At 46.7% G+C, this 25,151-nt stretch overlaps 1 protein-coding gene across 2 annotated transcripts in view; it reads left to right on the top strand.

Annotated features, from left to right (window-relative positions):
- The window catches only part of LOC147108036 (insulin receptor-like), a 257,698-nt gene extending 233,618 nt beyond the window's left edge, over positions 1-24,080 (top strand). For both annotated transcript variants that reach the window (XM_086004472.1, XM_086004471.1), the window contains 10 exons: positions 898-1,037; positions 1,939-2,104; positions 5,316-5,412; positions 7,388-7,455; positions 9,450-9,679; positions 11,043-11,153; positions 12,221-12,380; positions 14,322-14,451; positions 16,568-16,702; positions 18,848-24,080. In XM_086004472.1, coding sequence (XP_085860598.1) covers positions 898-1,037; positions 1,939-2,104; positions 5,316-5,412; positions 7,388-7,455; positions 9,450-9,679; positions 11,043-11,153; positions 12,221-12,380; positions 14,322-14,451; positions 16,568-16,702; positions 18,848-19,208 — 1,598 coding nt within the window. In that variant the 3' untranslated portion in view covers positions 19,209-24,080. The remainder of the gene's footprint in view (positions 1-897; positions 1,038-1,938; positions 2,105-5,315; positions 5,413-7,387; positions 7,456-9,449; positions 9,680-11,042; positions 11,154-12,220; positions 12,381-14,321; positions 14,452-16,567; positions 16,703-18,847) is intronic.
- The last annotated feature ends 1,071 nt before the right edge of the window (positions 24,081-25,151 follow it).

The raw sequence follows: 25,151 nt of genomic DNA, 5'->3' as shown, positions 1-25,151 counted from the left end.
GCAGTCTGATCTCTGTGAGGTGTGATATGCTGTGTGCAAACATGTTCCCTGAATGGTGATGAAATGACTCTTAAGTTTACTGAATGATATGTTTTAAACTCATCACACTGACCCCTCCTGCCTGTGTCAGGCTGTGGCTCAGTGGGCAGCACCCTCGCCTCTGAGTCAGAAGGCTGTGGGTTCAAGTCCCACTCCAGAGCACACAAAGCTAGGCTGACACTCCAGTGCAGTGCTGAGGGAGCGCCGCGCTGTCGGAGGTGCCGTCTTTCGGATGAGACGTTAACCCGAGGCCCCGTCTGCCCCCTCAGGTGGTTGTAAAAGATCCCATGGCATTTTTCGAAGAAGAGCAGGGGAGTTCTCCCCAGTGTGCTGGCCAATATTTATCCCTCAATCAACACCACTTGAAACAGCTTATCTGCTCATTATCACATTGCTGTTTGTGGGAGCTTGCTGTGCGCAATTTGGCTGCCGCGTTTTCTACATTACAACAGCTACTACACTTTAAAAAGAAATGTAATTGGCTGTAAAGCGCTTTGGGAGGCCTGGTGGTCGTGAAAGGCGCTATATAAATGCAAGTCTTTTTCTTAATTCATTAATTCTTTTCTCGAACCACAAAAGGGTGGAGTCCCTCACCTCCCTCAGTCTTCCTTTACTTCTGCACGCTTTAAAAAAACTCAAGCTGTCCACTACTTCCTGACTTACCTAGCCTTCTCTCCCACTCGTGGCGCCCTGTGCGGTGCGACTTGGTCCCCCCTCTAGATTGCTCAATAATAAAACTCTGAATCGGCACCTTGAGACCAACGAGAGTGGAAGTGTCGCCTTACTTACTCTACACGAAACGTGGTATGGGGTTTGTACAATTGAATTAAGATTTTTTTGTTTTGTTTTGCTTTACAGCAAAGGCTGATGACATTGTGGGTCCAGTCACACACGAGGTAATCGACAAAGTGGTTCATGTCAAGTGGGAGGAGCCGAAGAGTCCGAACGGTCTCATTGTGTTGTATGAAGTGCATTACAAACGCCTTGTGGACTCTGAGGTGAGTGAAAAGCATTTTGAACATAATTATTGTCTAATGACTAGTAAATTGTGCCTGTGGTCAGTTTTTTTTCTATATAAGATGCCAATGGAGTTGGGAGAGACACTTAGAAACTCTGCTCCATAGCACCGCCTACTGGCCAGAGCCTGCAACTGCATGGTTACAGACAATTGTTTACATACTGGATTCTAAATCTTTACACGGGCTGTTTCAGTGTCAAACATTGACATAAAAGTGTGACCAAAAATTATGACAATAGGAAATTGAACAGGAACTGCGTGCATGTATGATTTTTAATGATGTGTAGATTATGGTCACTGAGATTTCCTACTTTCTGAACCAATTGGTGCTGTTTTATATTTTTACTTGCCATTAACTGCAGGTGGTGTGTTGGTCCTGGTTACTGAACCTAATTTAATTAAGAATAAAGTAAAAACACTTGCTTCCTAACAGAAACACTTGATGGGCATAAAAATCTAGGCTGACACTTCAGTGCAGTACTGTGGGAGATCTGCACTGTCAGAGGTTCCGTCTTTTGGATGAGACATTAAACCGAGGCCCCGTCTGCTCTCTCTCGTAAAAGAACCCATGGCACTATTTCAAAGAAGAGCAGGGGAGTTATCCCCGGTATCATGGCCAGTATTTACACCTCAATCAACATCACTAGAAAACAGATTATCTGGTCATTATCACATTGCTGTTTGTGGGAACTTGCTGTGCGCAAATTGACTGCCGCGTTTCCTACATTACAACAGTGACTACACTTTAAAAGTACTTAATTGGCTGTAAAGTGCTTTGGGACGTCCAGTGGTCGTGAAAGGCGCTATATAAATGCAAGTCTTTTTTCCAATATCCTTGCGAATTGACACTCGATATGCTTTGTTTTTGGTCTTTGCTGCAGGAGATGCAACAGTGTGTGTCTCGTAAAAGGTACCTCAACGAGCAAGGCTGCAAACTGAAGGTGCACCATCCCGGGAACTACACTGTGAAAGTACGAGCCACGTCGCTGGCTGGGAATGGTTCCTGGACAGAGGCGATCTCCTTCTGCATTCAAGATTCAAACACCAGTAAGTTTTCTCAGGAAAGGTGAGAGGGTCTGCATTTAATCCTGGCCCGAGCTCCACTTTGGAGTGGTGCGGAAATGAGCCTCCACAACTTCCTAACAGCTCTTGAGGGATCTCCGTGAAATCCAGTGGGCAGCAAGTCCCAAGACCCTGAACCCGCTCGCTATTCAGCTTAGAATTGTCTATCTTACGCCACGCAGGCAGATTGGAGTCATGGAACAACCAAATTAGTGTTGTACATCGTGTTTGGTTATCAACAGAGGTCACGTAAAGGGAACTTGTGATTAATGATGCATGACAGGTAACCAGGGTCCATTGATGATTGCTTTATAGAATCCAGAGGAATTTCCCAGGATTTTTTCCTGGGAATTGTGCACGCATTTCCTTCTAGGCGATTTTTTTGTGTGCCCCTAATTGGGTTGCGGAGACCGTGCATGAGGTTGAGCCGCCTGTTGGATAGGGTGAGGATTGATGCGCCTGATGGTTTGTACAACACTATCTATCTCAGTCTGTGAACTATATTCCTACTGACATGACCAGAAGCTGGAGTGAGCCCTATTAGTGGTTCTTCTGTGGCACTGATCATTGGGACTCAGATGCTCTTTCCCATCGCGTTTAAAAGTGGCAAGTGGAAATTCACTAAGAGATGTGCTTGGAATACAGTGCAGTAAGTGGTAAAATACTTTCTCATAAAATCATAGGCGTTTACGGCACAGAAGGAGGCCATTCGGCCCATCGTGTCCGCACCGGCCGAAAAAGAACTATCCAGCCTAATCCTACTTTCCAGCTCTTGGTCTGTAGCCCTGTAGGTTACGGCACTTCAAGCGCATATTGATGTAAAGAGACTACTGAGTGCTTGGTTTGAGTATAAAACAAGGCTTTAATCAACTGTTTCACAACCATGAGATTCTAGTCACATCACTAGTTCCTGGTTACAGAAACATCCTGAGCAAGCTGGGCCCACGCCCGAGTATTTATACTCCTTGGACGGCGCCACCAGCTGGCCGCCCAGTGTTACTTCATGAGTCATGATAAGATTCCTGACACATATCCAAGTACTTTTTAAATGCGCTGAGGGTTTCTGCCTCTCCCACCCTTTCAGGCAGTGAGTTCCAGACCCCTCACCACCCTCGGGGTGAAAAAGTTTCTCCTCCACTCCCCTCTAATCCTTCGACTAATTACTTTAAATACATGTCCCCTGGTTATTGACCTCTCTGCTAAGGGAAATAGGTCCTTCCTATCTACCCTGTCTAATAATTTTATACACCTCAATCAAGTCTCCCCTCAGCCTCCTCTATTCCAAAGAAAACAACCCCAGCCTATCCAATCTTTCCTCATGGCTAAAGTCCTGGCAACATCCTCTTAAATCTCCTCTGTAACCTCTCTAGTGCGATCAGATCTTTCCTGTAATGTGGCGACCAGAACTGTACGCAGTACTCTAGCCGTGACCTAACTACAGGAAACTTTCTGGTATCCGGCACTGACTGGACCGAGCTGGTGCCGTACCATCAAAACTGCCGTAGAAACCAGCGCTAATGTTAAAACATACGGAGCTTTTGAGCTCCATGTGAATCAACAAACCCTGTTGCTTAGCAACAGCTTCAAAACAGTCGGCCGCAACTTAAAAGCGTCAGCTAGACCTTGCAGAGCCTGACTGGGGAAAAAAAAGCAACGAGAAGTAAAAAAACTTATAGGAAACGGCTCCTGAATTTTGCCGGTAGATAGAGCTTTCCGGACATTTAACCTCCGGTTAAACGAAAGTTTCCTGTAGTGTTTTATACAGTTCTAGCGTAACCATTCAATTAAGCTGATAGGTTGAAATTTCCCTGAAGTAGGTCAAAATACCAATTGGTTCATTGTCACTTAGCACTTCTTGATTGGCTGAAATTTGCTAAGAACCAAAGTGTACCCCGAGGCAGTGGTTTAGTGTTTTGTGATTGGTTCATATTTCTTCGGAACCAATCATGGTTTTTAACGTGATGGGGATTTTGCATTTACAACAGATGCACTTCAAAACTTCTACAAGTAACAATTAGAGATATCTTGGGGTGTTGCTCCTGGTTAGTCTGGGGCAGGGTTATAATAATGTATAGCTGATAACCTTGCTTCTTTTTAGACCACTGCTGAAGTACTTCCAACAACAACAACTTGTATTTGTACAGCACCTTGAACGTAGTAAAACGTCCCAAGGTGCTCCACAGGAGTATTATAAGACAAAAAATTTGACACTGAGCCACATAAGCAGAAATTAGGGCAGGTGACCAAAAGCTTGGTCAAAGAGGTAGGTTTTAAGGAGCGTCTTAAAGGAGGAAAGAGAGGTAGAGAGGCGGACAAGTTTAGGCAGGGAATTCCAGAGCTTAGGGCCCAGGCAGCTGAAGGCACAGCCACCAAGAGGGCAGAATTAGAGGAGTGCAGATATCTCGCCGTTATTACCCCTTTGAAACTGGCCACAACTTCAGGATGTAACGCACGCGCATCTAAACACGAAAATCCTGAAGTTGCAGGCAGTCATTCCCTGCTCCGACACCGGCTGCGCTGTGGGCCCCACCCTCGCCCTCACAGCCAGCAATCATTAATCTGTCAAATCAGGGAAACTGACAAAAACTTGGGCCTTTCCACGGTGTTAAATACCCCATTAAAAGATAGGCCTTGCTGGAATAGGTGTAACTGGGGTTTTAGCAGCGTATTGACTGAACAAATGCTATGGCCCTGAAAAACTAATTTTAATTTTGTGGAGTGTCAAATTTCTCCATTATGATAAAAATTACAATATTTAAGAAACTTTTATATATTAAAAAAAAGTTTGTTCCTGATCTTTCAGGTTCTTTACCTTATCCCCATGTGAGAGCCCCAATCTTTATTTCGCTCTCCGTAACATTTTGAAAAAGTCGGGATAAAAGCAGGTTCTCATTTCCTGCTTCCCTGTCTGTGAGAATTCTGCAGTGTTGATCGGCTGCTTGGACAGCTTGTTGACGTCGCAGCAGAGCGGGTTGGGGAACCCCCACTATCCTGCACTGAAATCAGTTGCGCGTTGAAAAAGGCAAAATTCTCGCCACAGAGATTGCGAGACCTCTGTGGGCAGCTTTCTTCGGGGTCAGAGGCTGAAGGCCTTTGCTTCGCCATTGTCTGCAAATTTTGGGCCAATATGTTTTGCCAAATCAAGTTCTGACCTCTTTGAACTGAACACTTTTTTTCTTCTTGTGCTTGCAAACAGATCGTGACACTGACATTTACAAGATAATTGGGCCATTAATCTTTGCCGCTCTGCTCATCATCCTGGTTACAACCGTCTATGTTGTGGTGAAGAAGAGGTAAGAACAATCGACTGGCTTATCAGAACACTTAATATCTCCCTCCCTCCCTCGTTCCTTCTCTCCAGGTCTCGCGTCACTATGCACCGCACCTCCAGCCGAAATGATCAGCTGTGTGACTGGGTCCTCAAGGTCTGTCGCTGGCTGCTCTGAGATGTGCCAGTACAGCAGGGATCCGATGTCCCCCCCGCTCCCCCCCCCCCCCCCCCCGTAAGCCGCACTGCCTCCTGCTCGGCCCATTCAAACTTTTGTGCGTGCGCGGTACCTACAGCGTAAAAGCCGGTGAACAGCCTGCGCAAGCTTTAGCGGGAACATTGCAGGGGGGGCCCCAACTTAGCATGATGCTTTGAAGCAGCAGTCTGCTGTTGCACTGCATCACCTTGAATACAGACTTTGCCCCAGAGCAAAGAAAATGGAGGAAAAGCACAGCAGACCGATTTGGAATAAAGAGTCATGTATCAGGTGTACCTCTTCACCAGACTGGCAGAGTCAGGCTGGAGAAGTCCCTATTTCATTTTCATTTTTTAAAAATTTGTTCACGGGATGTGGGCGTCGCTGGCAAGGCCAGCATTTATTGCCCATGAGAAGGTGGCGGTGAGCCGCCTTCGTGAACTGCTGCAGTCCGTGTGGTGAAGGTGCTCCCACAGTTCTTTGTAGCAGTTTGGTAAAACTGAGTGTCTCGCTGGGCCATTTCAGAGGGCCGTTATGAGTCAACCACATTGCTGTGGGTCTGGAGTCACATATAGGCCAGACCAGGTAAGGGTGGCAGATTTCCTTCACTAAAGGACATTCGTGAACCAGATGGGTTTTTACAACAATCCGGTAGTTTCATGGTCACCATTACTGATACTAGCTTTTTATTCCAGATTTATTTAATTAACTGAATTTAAATTCCCCCAGCTGTCGTGATGACGTCTCCGGATCATTAGTCCAGGCTTCTGGATTACTCGTCCAGTAACATAGCCACTAGGCTACTGTACCCTTACATTTATGAGACTGACCATAACAATTCAGCACTTGCCAAAAAAATGCATTAATAACACTTTCTTGAATAAAATTTTAGTGTTACAGGATTTAGATGATTTTTTTTGTAATAGTAACATTTTACATCAAGGGGTATGGGGAGAGAGCGGGAATATGGTATTGAGATAGAGGATCATTCATGATCATATTGAATGGCGGAGCAGGCTCGAAGGGCCGAATGGCCTACTCCTCCTATTTTTCCATGTTTTCTATGTTTCTAACATGCTAAAAATGTGCTTGGTTTCTGCTGAACACTCTATCTTTCAGAAGCTTTGTTATATATTTCATATATCAGGTCCAGTTTGCAAGCTGCATCTGCATGCAGGTTATTATGACCTGGGAGTGCGAGCCCATCATCAGAATGGCGTAGTCAGCTTTCACCATCAGTGGGTGTAAAAGCCACAGCTACGATTTACATGGAGCATTTTTTTTTTGCCACGACCCTGCTCTGGCCGCGCCTCTTGTGAGCTTCTAACTATTTCCCACAGAGGGTGGTGAAGGTGTCGAACAGACGACCCAGGAAAGATAGCGGGAGCTGGGTAGCGTTGGGAAAAACCTCAGGAGACGGCTGGTTAGTTTTTCATTTAGGCAAATAAAAACCGATTGAGAAGTAGAAGAGAGAGTACAGTATGGCTATTGAATTGCAAGGGCTTTTTTTTGATCCTATATGATCTTACGCTGCTAGGTACCATTCATTGACTACGATCGCCCTATTTTTAAAAAAGATTGATGCCCGAGTGAAACTTGCTTCTCTCTTGATTTTTTTTTCGAAATGGAACATACTTTTTTTACTAAACAGCTGAAGTGATAAAGTAAGTCAACAGTATAGTTACGAGAAAATAGAACAGGACAGTCATCAATCATAAAATGTAAGTGTGCATTTTTTCATTGGGAAATTCTTTTGCTTTAAGTGATCACGGCAGATATTTTATTGAGTTTTTCTTGATTTCAGACGAACTGAAGTACCCACAGGAATTTTTTACACTTCTTCGAATCCAGAGTACATCAGTGCCAGCGATGGTAAGTGTCTGAGCTCAAAGAAATCTGTTTTTCTCTCTCTCACTCTCATTCCTTCAATGATTCACTTTCTTCAGTGCTCTCCTCTCCGCTATCCTGACCTCTCTCCTATACGAGCTCCCAACTCGTCTGAATGCCGCCAACCCACGTCTCGTGTTGCACTGTGTACGGCTCATCTGCCCTAGCCAACCTGTGCTGGTTCCCCCCAATCTAGCGCAACACTTTCAAAATCCTCATCTTCACTTCCCTCCGTGGTCTCGGTCTGCTCTTTCTCCCTGCAGGCTGCTCCAGCCCCGCATCCTGCATGCGCCTTCCGCTCATCCGAGGCCCAACCTCCTCCTTTCCACTTGTTACCACTGGGGGGGACAGAGGCTGCGACTATTGTGCCCTTACAATCAGATTCACAAAGAGGTAGATGGTTCAAAGTAAACTAGTCGTAACAGCAGTGAGCCGCAATTAAAAATAAAAGCACCGTAAGCAAGTGCTTTGCCACTGGCACACGTCACTGAAATGAAACGGCACAGATTAACCCTTTAGAGTGCTGAATGTCTTTTGGAACTGGCCCCTTTTGTTAAGTGCCAAAAATGATTTTTCTCTTCTCGCACCCCTTCTGCCTTGCTACATTTCTTCCTCCCCTTCAAAAGCCTGCTTAAAATACCTTTGGTAATTTGGGTAAACTCGTGCTTGGCGTCCAACTTCCCCTCCTTTCGCCCACTGTGAGCTGCCTTTGCAATTAATTTTGCACTTTAAAGGTACTACCTAAGTTCGGGGTTGTTGTTTGAAAAGCTGGACAACACAGGTTGACGGCTAGAAGGAAGTAGGAAGGAGAAAAGGCCACTCTTCCCATCCAACTCACTCTACCATCAAAGATCTGATTCTAGATGCACATCCCTGGTCTTTTGCTTGCTGAACCAGCAATTGATCCAAATCCATTCTTGATTCTCTGTAACCTCCTCCAGCCCTGCAATCTAATGAGATCTCTGCGTTCTCCCAGACTGATTCCTGGGATGGGGGGGGGTGGGGAATGTGATTGTCCCCTGTGGAGAGATTGAGGAGACTAGGCCTATATTCTCTAGAGTTTAGAAGAATGAGAGGTGATACAAAATTCTTACAGGGCTTGACAGGGTAGATGCAGGGAGGATGTTCCCCCTGGCTGGAGAGTCTAGAACCAAGGGTCGCAGTCTCAGAATAAGGGGTCGGTCATTTAGGACTGAGATGAGGAGAAATTTCTTCACTCAGAGGGTTGTGAATCTTTGGAATTCTCTACCCCAGACGGCTGTGGAGGCTCAGTCGTTGAGTATATTCAAGGCTGAGATATAGATTTTTGGACTCGAGGGGAATCAAGGGATATGGGGATAGTGCGGGAAAATGGAGATGAGGTAGAAGATCAGCCATGATCTTATTGAAGGCGGAGCAGGCTCGAGGGGCCAGATGGCCGACTCCTGCTCCTATTTCTTATGTTATGTTGCGCTCCTCCAATTCTGGCCTCTTGCGTATCCTCGATTTTAATCACTCCACCATTGGCGGCCGAGCCTTAACCTCCCTAGGCCCTAAGCTCTGGAATTCCCTCCCTAAGCCTCTCCGCCTCTATACCTCACCTCTTTTTAAGACACTCCTTAAAACATACCTCTTTAGCCAAGCTGCTGGTTCTAATGTTTCCCGATGTGGCTCGGTGTCAAGTTTTGTTCGATAACACTCCTATGAAGCACCTTGGGATGTTTTACTATGTTAAAGGCACTATATAAATGCAAGTTGTTGTTGTTGATTCAGTGCAGCACTAGGTATCAGTCTGCTCTGTAAATCAATGACCTAAGTATGAAGAGCTTATTTCTGAGTTAAACTTAGCTTCAGTTCGGTCGATTGTCATTCCACGTTTTCTTTTCTTCAAAGACTAGAGAAGGTAAATAGAGGTTGCCAGTGGTTCTCATGGGCTGTGTTTATGGTGAACGTTGGTTTATTGCAGCGCCACTAAATGTTTCTGACATTATTTCTCCTAGTCTACGTTCCAGACGAATGGGAGGTTGCACGCGATAGGATAGAGCTGCTGAGAGAACTGGGGCAAGGTTCCTTCGGTATGGTCTATGAAGGGAACGCAAAGGATATTGTGAAGGGATACCCGGATACTCGTGTGGCAGTGAAAACAGTGAATGAGTCGGCCAGTCTGCGGGAGCGCATAGAGTTCTTGAATGAGGCGTCAGTGATGAAGGCGTTCAGCTGTCACCATGTGGTATGATCTTTACACTCTCTCTCCCTTTTCTTTTAATATATCCTTGTGGTTATTACTCCTGCCCTCCCTCCACTGACAAAAAAAACCACCCTGCCCCGTCCGGGCCATGTCTTCAGTTCTGGTCAAAAAGGCACAAGGCAATCATTGAAGTCTTGGAGGCGATGAGTAATGGACTACTGGTGTTGGAGGCAAAGACAGAAAATGGTGGAAACACTCATCAGGTCAAATCAGCTTGTGTGATGAGAGCAGCGCAGAGAAGTCAGTGTTTCAGGTGTAGACCCTCCATCAGAATTGGGGGAAAAATACCGATGAACAGCACCTAAACGGACAGAGGGGGGGAAATAGAATGCACGCACGCACTCATTTGCTTGATCTGACTCACTCTGACGCACAGACACGCACATACACAGACAGGCGCAGGCATACACGCACACGCAGGCAGGCGTGCGCACACAGGTGCAGGCATACACAGGCGCAGGCATATACAGACGCGCGCACACAGGCGCAGGCATACACATACACAGACAGACACGTGCATACACACAGACAGGCATATACACACACACACACACACACACACACACAGGCCCGTGCACACAGGCGCAGGCACACGCACACACGCAGACGCACGCACACAGATGCAGGCATACACAGACGCGTACACACACACACAGACACACACACACACACACACACACACACACACACACACAGACAGAGACAGGAGCGCACAGGCAAGGTTCCTTCGGTATGGTCTATGAAGGGAACGCAAGGGATATTGTGAAGGGATGGCCGGATACTCGTGTGGCAGTGAAAACAGTGAATAAGTCAGCCAGTCTGCGGGAGGTTTTTGTTCCAGATTTCCAGCTTCTACGTCCTGAGGCACTTCACAGAAGCATAATCAGACAAAAAATGGACGGCAAGAAAAAGATATTAGGAGGGGTGGCCAGAAGGTTGGTCAAAGCGGTGGGTTTTACAGAGGGTCTTTAAGGTGGTGAGGCGGAGGAGCTTAGGCGGGCAATTCCAGAACATGGGGCCTAGATGGCTGAAGGCAGGGCCGCCATTGGTGGAGTAAGTGGTTGGGTGAAGTAAGCCAACCAACATCGTAAATGACTGACTGGAGATACGCCCAGCAGATTTTAATCTGATACTTGAACCTGTCGCCCAGCGTTATTCACCACCACACACGGCACTGGATTGCCTTCCTCCCCAGAGTCGGCCCTCACGACAGCTTTTCATGCGGAATCTCTCGATTAAAGATGAGCCTGTTGTTGTCTGTCAGAGCTCAGGCTGCACGGAGCAGCTCCTGAACGTGTTTCGTGTTGAGTAGGAGTTGTGCTGAAACTTGCGTCTGCCGTTGTAGGTGCGTTTGCTCGGCGTTGTGTCAAAGGGACAGCCAACCCTGGTTGTCATGGAGCTGATGACCCACGGGGATCTGAAGAGCTACTTGCGATCGTTGCGGCCGGATGCTGAGGTAACATCACAAATAATGTCCTCGCGGCCTTTGTAAAAATGTCAAAAGCGTTCTGGGAAAATATTTAAAAATGTATTAACGGAGGGGGCTGCTGGGGCTTTCCCGTCTGTGTAATGTTCAGCGGCATTATATTTCTACGTCGGAGGCTGGTCTCAGACATCGGGGTGACAGACCCGTGTTACACGTCACTGCCCAGTGATGTTGGGACTTCACCATTTAAATAAAGTTCTGGGAATTTAAACTTTTACACCTCTCTCTCTCTCTCTCTCTCTCTCTCTCTCTCTCTCTCCCTGTCTCTCTCTCTCCCTCCCTCCCTGTCTCTCTCTCTCTCTCCCTCCCTGTCTCTCTCGCGCTCTCTCCCCCTCCCTGTCTCTCTCTCTCTCTCTCCCCCTCCCTGTCTCTCTCTCTCCCTCCCTCCCTGTCTCTCTCTCTCTCCCTCCCCGTCTCTCTCTCTCCCTCCCTCCCCGTCTCTCTCTCTCCCTCCCTGTCTCTCTCGCTCTCTCCCTCCCCCTCCCTGTCTCTCTCCCTCCCTGTCTCTCTCGCTCTCTCTCTCCCCCTCCCTGTCTCTCTCCCTCCCTGTCTCTCTCTCTCCCTCCCCGTCTCTCTCCCTCCCTGTCTCTCTCGCTCTCTCTCCCTCCCTGTCTCTCTCTCTCTCTCTCTCTCTCTCTCTCTCTCTCTCTCTCTCTCTCTCCCTCCCTCCCTCCCTCCCTCCCTCCCTCACCTCAGGAATGCAGTGAGGCTCGGAAATAGCCGCAAAGCTGTGGCCATTTTTAAAAAAGAAAAACATTGAATTCTTCCCTTTTTATTTAACTCGGATTTTTAAATTTTTTTTAATGTTACCTTTCATTAGCCGATAGAAACGCGAATTCAACTTTTAATTTTAATTTTTCTTTTCCTGATGCGGCTCAGCTCGACAGCAGCGAGCTCTTTTCCCCCGCGCAACCAAAAAAGGCGCTGGCACGAACTGCGCGTGCGCAGCTGCTTTCATTTGGTGGGCAGCAGTCGCGTCCATGCGCCGAATAAACGGTTGTGAAAACATTGTCGCTTTATTTTTCTCACCCTGCCAGAATAACCCAGGCCGTCCGCCGCCCACCCTGAAGGAGATGATTCAGGTGGCAGCGGAGATTTCAGATGGAATGGCCTACCTGAATGCAAAGAAATTTGTTCACCGAGACTTGGCCGCTCGTAATTGCATGGTGGGAGAGGATTACACCGTGAAAATTGGAGGTAGGGATCGGTGGGAGACGGATCGCACGGTGCAAATTTAGGGAGCGGGGGAGGAAGTGAAGGGAACAAAGCTTTACTTTACTGTCACAGGTTACCCAATGAGAGAAGCAAAACGTGGGTTGAAAAAAAATTGAGTGTTTTATTTATTTAAATTCACGGGAGGGACTAAACTTAAGGGTGCGGTCAAGGCAGGTGGACAGGAGTTAGATAAAATCTGCGATTGGGCAAATGTGAATGGGACTGACAGGGTAGATGCCGAGAGGTTGTTTCCCCTGGCTGGAGAGTCTAGAACTAGGGGGCACAGTCTCAGGATAAGGGGTCGGCCTTTTAAAACTGAGATGAGGAATTTCTTCACTCGGAGGGTTGTGAATCTTTGGAATTCTCTGCCCCAAAGGGCTGTGGATGCCGATGAGTATATTCAAGGCTGAGATCGATAGACTTTTGGATTCTAGGGGAATCAAGGGATATGGGGATAGTGCAGGAAAGTGGAGATGAGGTGGAAGATCAGCCATGATCCTATTGAATGGCGGAGCAGGCTCGAGGGGCCGAATGGCCGACTCCTGCTCCTAATTGTTATGTTCTTGTGTTCTTGGCCTAAATGGCCAATTCTCATTTGAGAGTCTAGAAGGTGAGTGTCAGCAGGCTATTTTGGTATGTGGAGCATCACATTGGAACCTGATTCTGTGTTCGCCAGTCTCCACAAGCTCGCAATTTCATTTTCTGGGACAGAGTTTCCACTTGCATTCTTTAACCCAGATTTACCTGTGTGAAATATAGGACATCAAAACAGAAAATTGCTGGAAGCACTCAGTAGATCTGTGGAGCGAGAAACAGAGTTGAAGTTTCAGGTCGATGATCTTTCGCCAGAACTGGAAGAAGTTAGAGCTTTAACAGTTTATAAGCAAGTACAGAGGCAGGGAAAGTGGGGGGTAAGTGGTGATTAAATGGCAAAACGGATGATGCTGCAGGGCAAAAGGTGGTGGTAATGGGACAAGTAAAGAAACAAAATGGGTCGAGAGGATCTATAAACGGCAACAGCAGAATCATCAACAGCTGCTGCCCGGAAGAAAAATGGGAGCAGTGGTTATGATCTGAAATTGTTGAACTCGATGTTGATTCTGGATGGTTGTAAAGTGCTGAATCGAAAGATGCTGTTCCTCGAGCTTCCATTGAGCTTCGTTGGAACAGTGTAGGGAGTGGGATGGAGAATTAAAATGGCAAGCGACCATAGAATATTGAACAGAAAATGCTGGAAAAACTCAGCAGGCCAGGCAACATCCGTGGAGAGAAATTAGAGTCAACGTTTTTGGTGAAAACCCCTTTGTCAAGACTAAAGAAGCACAGGAAATGAAATGGATTAAGAGGCCAGGCTGGGAGAGAACAAAAGAGAAGAGACATTAAGAGGTATTCAAAACGAGACGAGATGGTGATAGGACTAGTGGAGACAAAAGACGGCTCTAGATTAGGTGTGAAAAGCGCTGGCATTCTCAGGATAAGGGATCGGCTATTTAGGACTGAGATGAGGAGAAATCTCTTAACTCAGAGGGTGGTGAATCTTTGGAATTCTCTATCCCAGAGAGCTGTGGATGCTGAGTCGTTGAGTATATTCAAGACGGAGAGAGATAGATTTTTGGACATTGAGGGATATGGGGATCGGGCTGGAATGTGGAGTTGAGGTCGATGATCAGCCCTGATCTTATTGAATGGCAGAGCAGGCTCGAGGGGCCAAATGGCCGACTCCTGCTCCTATTTCTTATGTCCTTAAATGTACTCTAAACTTCTTCTTAACTTACAGAAGTGGAAGTGGTTGTATTATATTGAAAATGTCATACCATTTAATTTGATGCTATCGCATTTTATGGAAACTTCCTCCCCTGCATATATTGCGTAAACTTACTAGCTTAGAGGTTAGAATTATTTTACTATGGTTTTTTTTTAAAGACTTTGGAATGACCAGAGACATATATGAGACGGACTACTACCGTAAAGGTGGGAAAGGGTTGCTGCCTGTGCGATGGATGGCTCCAGAGTCCCTGAAGGACGGAGTGTTTACTACATACTCCGACGTTTGGTGAGTCAGTCTTACTGTTGTGAACATGTCTGTACTGAGTGCATTTCTGGTCGCCATATTATAAAAAGGATATAGAGGCACTAGAGAGGGTGCGGAGAAGATTTACAAGGATGATACCAGGAATGCGAAGTTCTACCCATCAGGAAAGGATGAACAGGCTGGGTCTCTTCTCTTGAAAAGAGAAGACTGAGGGGTGACCTAATAGAGGTCTTTAAAACTATGAAAGGTTTTGATAGAGTGGATAGAGAGAGAATGTTTCCACTTGTGAAGAGCAAAACTAGAGGCCATCAATATAAGATAGTCACCAAGGAATCAAGTGGAGTATTCAGAAGAAACTTCTTTATCCAGAGAGTGGTGAGAATGTGGAACTCGCTGCCACAGGGAGTGGTTGAAGCGAATAGTATAAATGCATTTAATGGGATGCTAGATAAACATATGAGGGAGAAGGGAATAGAGGGTTATGCTGATAGTTAGATGAGGAAAGATGGGAGGAGGCTCGAGTGGAGCATTAGCGCCGACATGGACTGGTTGAGCCAAATGGCCTGTTTCTGTGCCGTATATCCTGTGTAGTGCGGCGTAATAACTTTTGATTTTCCCAGGATCTTTACAGGATGTTTATCTTTGACAAAGTGTTAAATTCGAAATGAACTGTGCCCCGCCTCTTGCGAGGCAGTGTATAAAGAACCACCTACGTTTATACAGTGTCTTACCATGTCTGGCCTCCATGCACAATGTATTGTGTTGAAGTGTAGTGACTGGGCAAACATGGCTGTCAATTTGCACACAGAAAGGTCTCTCAAACTGTAGTGACATGAAAGATCAGTTTTTGAGCCGCTGAAAGGTGCTATAAAGGAACAGGAGGAGGCCATTCAGCCCCTCGAGCCCATTCCGCCATTCTGTGAGATCATGGCTGATCTGTATCCTAACTCCATCCACCCACCTTGGCTCCATATATAAAAGCGAGTTCTTTCTAAGAGCGTCACTAATGGTTGTGGAGAACTCTCCCCTTCCTGTTAAAGGTTCTCTCTGCAGCGGAGAGGCCTGCAATCCAGGCTGTTGCAACTTACTTGGTCGGTACTATTCTGAGGGGGGGTGCAAGAGCAGAGACACTGGGGGAGGGGGTGCATATTTACAAATCTTTGAAGGTGGCAGGGCAAGTTGATAAGGCTTGTGGATACTTGACTTTGTAAATCGGGGCATTGAATGCATAAACAAGGAAGTCATGCCAAACCTTTACAAATCACTGGATAGGCCACAGCTGGAGAATCAATGTCAACTAAATGGTACAATATTAAAGGGGGTGCAGGAACAGAGAGACTCTGGGTGGGGGGTGATATGTGCACAAATCTTTGAAGATGACAGGGCAAGTTGAAAAGGCTGCTTTTAAAAAAGCATATGGGATCCTTGGCTTTATTAATAGAGACATAGAGTACAAAAGCAAGGGAGGTTGTGCTAAACCTTTGCAAACCACTGGTGAGGCCTCAGCTGGAGTATTGTGTACAGTTCTGGGCACCGCACTTTAGGAAGGATGGCAAGGCCTTGGAGAGGGTACAAAGGAGGTTCACCAGGGCGATACCAGGGATGAGGGACTTCAGTTATGTGGAGAGATTGGAGAAACTGGGATTATTCTCCTTAGACCAGAGAAGGTTCAGGGGAGACCTAACAGAGGTATTTGATGGAACAAGTAGGGAGAAAATGTTTCCTCTGGCAAGTGGTTTGGTAACCAGAGGTCACGGGTATCAAATACCTGTAATTGGCAAAAGAACTAGCGGGGAAATGAGGAGCAATGTTTTCACATGGAGGCTTGTCGAGATCTGGAACGCACTACCTGAAAGGATTGCGGAATAGGCTTCCAAAGGAACTTTCAAAAGGCAAATTGGACAAGTGTGTGAAGAGGACTAATTTGCAGGGATATGCGGGGGGGGGGGGTGGTGGCGGGAAAGCTGGGGTGCGGGACTAAATTGGACGGCTTTCAAAGAACAGTCACGATGTGCCGCATGGTGGCCTCCTGCGCGCTGTACGATTCCACGATTCTAATGGAGGTTGGATGACTTTTTTTAAAGTCCATTTTGACTTTTTTTTTTAAAGTGTGTGTGCACTTGTGCTCTATTGTCAGGTCTTTTGGAGTTGTACTTTGGGAGGTCAGCACTCTAGCAGAACAGCCGTACCAGGGACTGTCAAACGAACAGGTTCTTAAATTCGTTATGGACGGAGGCTTTTTGGATCGGCCAGATAACTGTGCAGATAGATTGTGAGTATGATTTTTTTTTTTTTTCCCTCACCAACTTTCTTCTCTTCCCCATCTTCTCCTGCAGGTATTGACTTCTGGCTTACTGCACCAGTAATGTCAATGATGGCACCCTTGCCATTGCCCTGGCTTGTGTCTCGGCGTGGGTCGAACCTGGTACCTTTTTGATTAGGATGTCTCTGCTATTCACTCATCCAAGATTGTGCTTTCCATGTAACCTAGACTTGACTATTCCAACGTACTCCTGGCCGGCCTACCACGTTCTACCCTCCGTAAACTTGAGGTCATCCAAAACTCGGCTGCCCGTGTCCTAACTCGCACCAGGTCCCGTTCACCCATCACCCCTGTGCTCGCTGACCTACATTGGCTCTCAGTTAAGCAACGCCTCGATGTTAAAATTCACATCTTGGATTCTAAATGTCTCCATGGCCTCGCCCCCCCCCCCCCCCGCCCTATCTCTGTGATCTCCTCCAGGCCCGCAAGCCTCCGCGATCTCTGCGTTCCTCTAATTCTGGCCTCTTGAGCATCCCTGATTTTAATTGCTCCACCATCGGTGACCGTGCCTTCAGCTGCCGAGGCCCTAAGCTCTGGAATTTCCTCCCTAAACCGCTCTACATCTCTTTCCAAAAACATGTCGAAACACTTTGCAAGAGGGCGAGGAGGGCACTTTGGGAGCCTGGGTTCAAGACAAGTTCAAACATAGGAACAGGAGTAGGCCATTCAGCCCTTCGAGCCTGTTCCGCCATTCAGTGAGATCATGGGCTGATCTGCGATCTAACCCCATCTACATGCCTTTGGTCCATATCCCTTAATACCTTTGGTTAACAAAAAGCTATCAATCTCCGATTTAAAATTAACAATTGATCCAGCATCAATTGCCGTTGGCGGAAGAGAGTTCCAAACTTCTACCACCCTTTGTGTGTTGAAGTGTTTCCTAATTTCACTCCTGAAAGGTGTGGCTCTAATTTTTAGACTATGCCCCCTAGTCCTAGAATCCCCAACCAGCAGAAATAGTTTCTCTCTGTCTAGCCTATCTGTTCCCCTTAATATCCTGAAAACTTCGATCAGATCACCCCTTAACCTTCTAAATCCTAGGGAATACAACCCTAACTTGTGTAATCATTCTAGTAAACCTACACTGCACTCCCTCCAAGGCCAATACATCCTTCCTAAGGTGTGGTGCCCAGAACTGCTCACAGTACTCCAGGTGTGAAAGAGATAAGTATTAAGGAGGTCTTGAAAGGATTGGAGCGATGCAACAAAGCCAAGTGGTTTGGGGCAAGGGTTCCAGGGAGCAAAGTGGAAAGATTCATTTGCAATGATGGAGCAGGGAGTCAATTGGAGGAGCGGAGGTTGTGGGCTGCGACATAATGCTGGAGAAGGTCACTGAGGTCGGGTGGACTGACACCATGGAGGAAATTGAAAGACTTGCTTTTATACAGCACCTTTCACGACCTCAGGACATCTCTAAGTGCTTTACAGCCAGTGAAGTACTTTTGAAGTGCAGTCACTGTTGTAATGTAGGAAATGCAGCAGCCAATTTGTGCACAGCAAGCTCCCACAAACAGCAATGTGATAATGAGCAGATCGTCTGGGGGCTTTTTTATGGTGTTGGTTGAGGGATAAATATTGGCCAGGACACCGGGGATAACTTCCCTGCTCCTCTTCTAAATAGTGCCACGGGGATCTTTTACGTCCACCTGAGAGGGCAGAAGGGGCCTCGGTTTAACGTCTCCTCTGACAGTGCAGCACTCCCTCAGTACTGCACTGGGTGTGTCAGCCTAGATTTTTGTGCTCAAGTCTCTGGAGTGGGACTCGAACCCACAACCTTATGACTCGGAGGCGAGAGTGCTGCCCACTGAGCCACAGCTGGCGGGGCTGAAAGTGAAGAATTTCATCTTAAACCATCCACTGGGAAGAGAGCAGTGAATTGTGGTTATTTTCGGGTTGCTGTAACAAAGAAGCTAGCATAGACATAATGGGCCGAATGAGTTTTCTCCTGCACTGTAAACCTCCATGGTTCTATTTATTACTGCCATTATTACAGACTTTAATTTCTATATCGCAGCGTTTTGCTTTTAGTCTATTTTTTGTGTTATCTCCAGCGCTCCGGTAACTGTTTCTTGTGCGTTCCTTTTGTTGTTCCAGACACACCCTGATGCAGATGTGTTGGCAGTACAATCCGAAAGCAAGACCCGCTTTCGTGGAGATCATCGAGATGCTCAAGGACGATCTCCACCCAAGCTTTCAGGATGTCTCCTTCTACTACAGCGAGGATAACAAGCCCCCCGACACGGAGGAATACGACATGGATTTCGAGAACATGGAAAGCATTCCGCTTGACCCCTCTTCTTACTCACAGACAGAAACCCCCCTTAGTCACAGCCGGGATAACGGGCCCACCTTGGGCCTAAGGGGCAACTATGACGAACATATCCCGTACACGCACATGAACGGAGGGAAGAAGAACGGGCGAATATTGTCCTTACCAAGGTCAAGCCCTTCATAACGTTTTCCTCTACCTCCCATTTCTTTCTGACTTTCATTTGTTGGGCCTTTAGAATCTCAGGACTCGATTATGGCTGCCACAGTTTGTCTCACAAGGAAACGGACCTTGTATTTGTTAAAAAAAAAAAAAAAAAATTCTGCCAAGTGGCTGGTTATAAATGAATCAAACTGTGAAGAAACAAAGGACACACACACGCATTCTATAACAGTAGAAATACGTACACATAAATACTGTGCATACGTACATATACTGCATCATGCAGACATGCACACATACATGTAAACATACATGCACACTTGTACAATACAAAATGCACAGTTATGTATATTCTGATACACCGGCACGTATGCACATACGATGCGTGTGTACGCAGACACACACATGCACCCAGAATCATACCCGTAATGCATTTCCAAGGCTGCTATCAACATAGCTGTGGTTCCTAGCCGGGAAGTGACCTTTTGAACTTTCATCTGTGGAGCGCTTGAGGCTGAGACAGAGTTTAGGCCCGATTTTGGGGGGGAAAACGTTTTTTTTTTAAACGTTAGAAACACAAAAAAAAAAGCATCTACAGTTTAAAATGGCAAAAGTCCAATTTCATTTTCCTGATATGTGAACTTTTTTTTTAAACAGTGGGAATCTTGCGGAACAGTAAAGAGAAAGTAAATCTAAATCTTCTGCCAAATTCCAACACCCTAACACTGATGTATAACTTCTTTAAAAAAAAAAAAAATACTCATGGCTGGAAGTCATTTTAGACGCAATGGTTGGCTAACAGTTCCTCAGACCAATAGCTGCTGCTTTCTCTCTTATTTTTGTGGGTTTTAAAAAACAAATCCTGTACTTTTAATGTTTTTTGTACATAATTGATGTTTGTTGTATTCGCTCCTCACCAAGAAAAACTTTGCAATAATCAAAAGTGTGTTTCTAAGGACCAATAGTCCTAGAGGCACGATTTATTTTTGTAGAATTTGGGCTAGCATAAGTGATTTTTTTTCCCCTGGCTTTCGAAGGGTTATTGTGTCAGGGAGCGAAATATTTACAAAAGCGAATCTCTGGGTTTCAGATTCTGCTTTTTGCTCTGTCACGGGTGCACCGTTGAAGCTTTGCTGTTGTGACTTTTGAGACAGTGGGTGACCTTGGCAGGAAGGCAAAGAACAAATGGTCTGGTGGTCTTCAGATCGTCTTTGTCCATTGCCAAGTTCAAGGGTGGGGGTGGGGGTGGGGGTGGGATGGCGGCATAGCTGAGCAGGAGGAACGGGCGAGCGTTCCAGAATTGAATTCCCGATGCCTCGATTTGGGTTGCTAAGCGATGTTGGAGTCAGCGTGTCTGATAGCGAGGACAGGGAGGTGCAGAAAAACTGGAAGAGAAGTTTAAATTAGCAGCTATTGGGACGTTGTTTCAGATGCCTTCAAGGGTCCACACTGCAGACTGTGGTTCTCCGAGGATTGAAAACGAGAGCTAAGGGAGCGGCTGATGTGCCACAACTTCAATCAAAACATAACAGTTGGCACATCCCTGTGGCAATGTAAACTCGACTTGGTTGCTTTTTAAGCTACCTTTAGTCACTCGTTCTAGTACTATGAACTGGCGACCCAAGCTGGAGTAGGAGGTGGAGAGGTAGTAGGGGGTTGGGTTGGGTTCGTGTGAAGGTAACTGGCAATTAATATTTTGATGCCAGCTCGTGTTTTAAAAACGGACCGGGAAGACAATTCTTGCACGCTCACGGGTAGCTCTTTGCTTGCCGTTTATTCCAGGCCTGTGTTTGATTGGAAGTGCGGAGGGCAGGGGCGAAGAGGGAGGAAGAACTATAGTCCTGCGTGTGCGAATGTGCGAGAGGTTGGCAGTCCAGTCTCTTCATAAATGGAGAAGGGATGATCATAGTTCCAGATGTGCCAGACTAAAATCTGAAACCCAGAGAATTAATGAGTAATTGGCTCTGCCTCACCTTTGGTGAGGGTGCAGTGTTTCATATCAGACCATCCTCTTTCACACCACCTCATGGCTTGTAAAGCTTTTTTGTTGCGCTCAATAATCTACCATCCCTACAGACATCAGCAGAGGAAAAAAGCGTGGGCCTGTGTCAAGTACATTATAAACTCTGTGGCTCCTAAGCCATTAGGCACAAGGAGTGACTTGCCTCACTCTTATCCAAAGTCCTCACGTTAAAATTTACTTCTTTTGCCTGAACACTGTGGCCATGGGAGAGGGTGGGTTCCTCTTCTGTACTCACCAACCAGAGATCTCTTTCTCCCCCTTCCCCCCTGCCCCATTAAGTTAAGGGGGGCTGAGGAAAACCAAAGTAGAAAACCTGCTGGCCTGTGTGTCCTGTGGGAGATGAAGGAGGAACTCGTGCCGTTCCTTAACCCAGTGATGGGCCTGAGCTAATCCACAGGTTGAGAGGGATGCTGCTGTGTGAGCTGACCGTGAACACTGGCTCCCTTGCGGGTTTAGGCTAGTAGAGTTTTGGGGGTGGGGGGGGGAGTAGAAATAACATCAACAATGCAGGTAGCTAGCCGATGCTCAGCAAAGCCGCTGTAGCACGTGCATGCAGTGGATGCAAAGACCTGAAACAAGCCATCGCAACCACGAGGGCAGGACGGGGGGTGGGGGGGAGGGGAGAAGAGGGCAAGGTGAAAGCTTTTAATGTAAAAAGACTGATGAAGTGCCATATGCTTCTCATGTCAGTATTGTGCTTTACCTGATGTCTGTAAGCTCCACTGGTAGCGATGTGAATGGCTCCCGTGTCGCGTTACAACTATGCCTGTATCCTTTAAAATAACTTTTTCTGCTGCTACTACTTGGCACAGCATTTGTCCCAGGAATCCTTCACAACCAGGGATTGTGCGATTAATGTCCGAACGCGGGGATAGGATAAAGGGAGGGAAGGTAGTCTTGTGAGAGAGCAAGTATCAATTCGCGGTGTACACTATGCCCTGCGCCAGGTTGACTGGCCTGTGTAGAGATTGGAAAATCTGACTGGATAATTCCAATCCAAATGGCTTCCTTCTGTGCCATAAATTCCTGATACGTGGTCAGGTACAGCTGTTTTTGCCAAGCGCAGGGTTACATTTCCCAGAGCTCCGGATTCTCTAGATTTGAAGTGGCTTTTATTTCACCGTGGGCTTTTGAACGTTTAAGCTTCAGTAGCATCATTCCGTAGTGGAATAGCCTTCCTTAGTTTACAAGTGCAGCAGTCGCCTCATCAGCTGCCAGTTGCCTGCCGTTCCCACCTGGAGCTGTGATTGATGCAGGCTTAAGAAATAGGAGCAGGGGTCGGCCATCCGGTCAACGTCCCCGCTGAGCTGCACGGTCGCGCAGTGGTCTGGAGGTCCCGCGCAGGCCGCTCACTGGCTTTACAATGGAAATAACTGCGTATGCGTGAAAAACTGAATGGGCCACGCAGCCAGTTAAAGGGCCCGCGCACCAAAAAAAAATTACAGGGAACATTGCCTACAGCCCCTCGAGCCTGCTCCGCCATTCATGGCTGATCTTCGACCTCAATTCCACTCTCCCCGCCCTATCCCCGTATCCCTTGATTCCCTTCAAGCCCAAAAATCTTATCAATCTCAGCCTTGATTATACTCAGTGGCTGAGCACCCACAGCCCTCTGGCATAGAGAATGCCAAAGGCTCGAGATGCTCAGATCTCCACGCTCTTTATCCCGCTCCCGCACCCCCACCCCCTAGCCGAGGTTTAGTTTTTTGATAGTTAGCCATCCACTTCATAACAGCTCCCGTGTACAGCTGTGACCAGGCTCCAACCTAAGTTTGGGGGTGCGTGAAGCAACCACTGTGCTACCAGACTGCTCCGATCTGTCCTACAGCAGTAGAGCTGGTTGTCCGACAACAGGCTTGTACTCGGCACACTGCTGCCTGTCCTGTTGTCTTAATCAGTGATCCGGCAGGATTTAATCACCTTCCTTATTGATCTGCAGTAGTGATTTTAGACAAAAAATTGACCACATCCGTAACCTTTGGAATAATATCTTGCATTGCATCCGTCAATATATATATATATATAAATGCAATCCACAGATGTAGTCAACCAGGTGGGAATTGCAGGGATTTGGGATGGGAAGGGGTGGGTAGCAGGGTCTGAGTGTAGCTTAAGGCAAGTGATTTGGTGCTGTAAAAATTGTAGGGAAAATGGCAAAATTGTGGCCAGTTGCAAGGGGATGTTTAATTTCCTTCCTAGTGTGGGTCAGTCTCCAGTCATTTTCCTCCATCTCTGCAGTTTGTTTTGAAGTGCTTGGGTGTGCTGCTTCTCTCTGCCTGCCTAACTCCTGTTAAAAGTTGCCAGCTGGCCTCGCAGGCGGCAAGCGGGTCAGCTCTGCTTTGCTCACCAGTGACCAGCTGGGAAACTTCCTTCCACGTTGGGTGGGGTGGGGTGGGGAGGCCGAAAACTGGCACTTTAAAACAGGGATGTTGACTAAAATGGCAGGGAATGTGGGTGTCACCGGCGAGGCCGGCATTTGTTGCCACCCCTAGTTGCCCCCTTGAGAAAGTGGCGGTGAGCTGCCTTCTTGAACCGCTGCAGTCCGTGTGGTGAAGGTACTCCCATAGTGCTGTTGGGTAGGGACTGCCAGGATTTTGACCCAGCAAGGGGGGGGTGCGCGGAGGAGATATGCCGTCAGATGGAAGTTACTCCCCAACAAACCACGTGCCCTCAAATAGGCGAAAGAAAGGTGGTAGCTGCCCGTAACCAGTTGAGAGCTGTTAAATCAACTGAACAGAGGCTGGTGAGAGGAGGCGAGGCTTTTCACCTGCGCGGACTCGATGGGCCGACTGGCCTCTTCCTGTGCTGTACTATTCTGTGATTCTATTCTGGGTTGGATTTAGAACCCAAATCTTGGGAGGGGAGTTAATGGTGGGAGAGGAGGGAGGGCAAGTGAAGCATGGCAGGGGGGTGGGGGAGGGATCTTTCAAATGTATAATTGTACTGCCTTTTGGGTGGGTCTGGGGAAGTCTACGGTTACTAAGGGGGGTGGGGAATAATGAGCTTATTAACTGCTTTGTTGTACATAGTGTGAAGTTGTTAGCTCTAAGGTGCCTAGATTTCCTTTTATGTAACTTAAAAAAAACTTAGCAGAAACCGAGTAACAGCCCCTCACTCTAATATACTCTTAGTGGCTGTTTCACACTACGATAACCAGAGATAAAAATTCACACTTTTGTAATTCTGAAGATTTTCTTATATTCGAAAACAAATTAATATTTTATTTATTTTTATTAATGTTATAGAGATCACTGTACAGAATCCCAACTTACAGTCTACACAAAACAAAAACAAAAAAAAGGTTTAGAGTATGAAAATGTTGCTGATGAGAAAATGAGGAGAAGGATGTGGTGCGATGTAATTTTCTGGGACAATCTACCTCAGTGCTTCTTTCAGATATTAATATGATATGTGCAACTCTCGATATTTCACAGTACTCTGTTCTGGATCTAAGTACATTTTCAGTTTGCTTGTTTTTTTTTCCCCCTGGGTGTACAGGGCTGACTGATCACCAGTTTTAATTCGAATGTGCGTACAACGTTTTGGGGGGGGGGGGGGGGTTTAAAATAAATAATAATTCCATCTGCAAGCTCGAACTGCAAACTCTGAGGGATGAGTGGTGGGGGGGGGGGGGGGCGAGGGGACAATGGAATCCTGGCCAGGCGTGCAGAGGGGATAGTATAAGGGGCTGAACAGTAACTTAAATCAAAGAAAAAATCTTCACCCCCGCCCCCCGGGTTGTTAGCAAACCCTTGTTTTTATATTTTAAGAAATATATGCATCATTTTTAATTGGCAGAAACTTCTGCCGCAGAAGGTCGTGTTAGGTTAGGGTTGCCAAGATTTGTTAATCAAAAAACCAGGCAAAGTGGGGTTTCGAGCTTCAGTCTGGAGGCTTGCTTTGCTCTTAATAAAAAAATATATATTTGTCAAGAGGGAGAGGAT

This window comes from Somniosus microcephalus, chromosome 13, assembly GCF_052327205.1.
Source record: "Somniosus microcephalus isolate GS21.2 chromosome 13, FLI_Smic_1.0, whole genome shotgun sequence".
NCBI lineage: Eukaryota > Metazoa > Chordata > Chondrichthyes > Squaliformes > Somniosidae > Somniosus > Somniosus microcephalus.
Note: the sequence above shows the minus strand (reverse complement) of the source record. Positions and strands in the feature narration are given on the sequence as shown.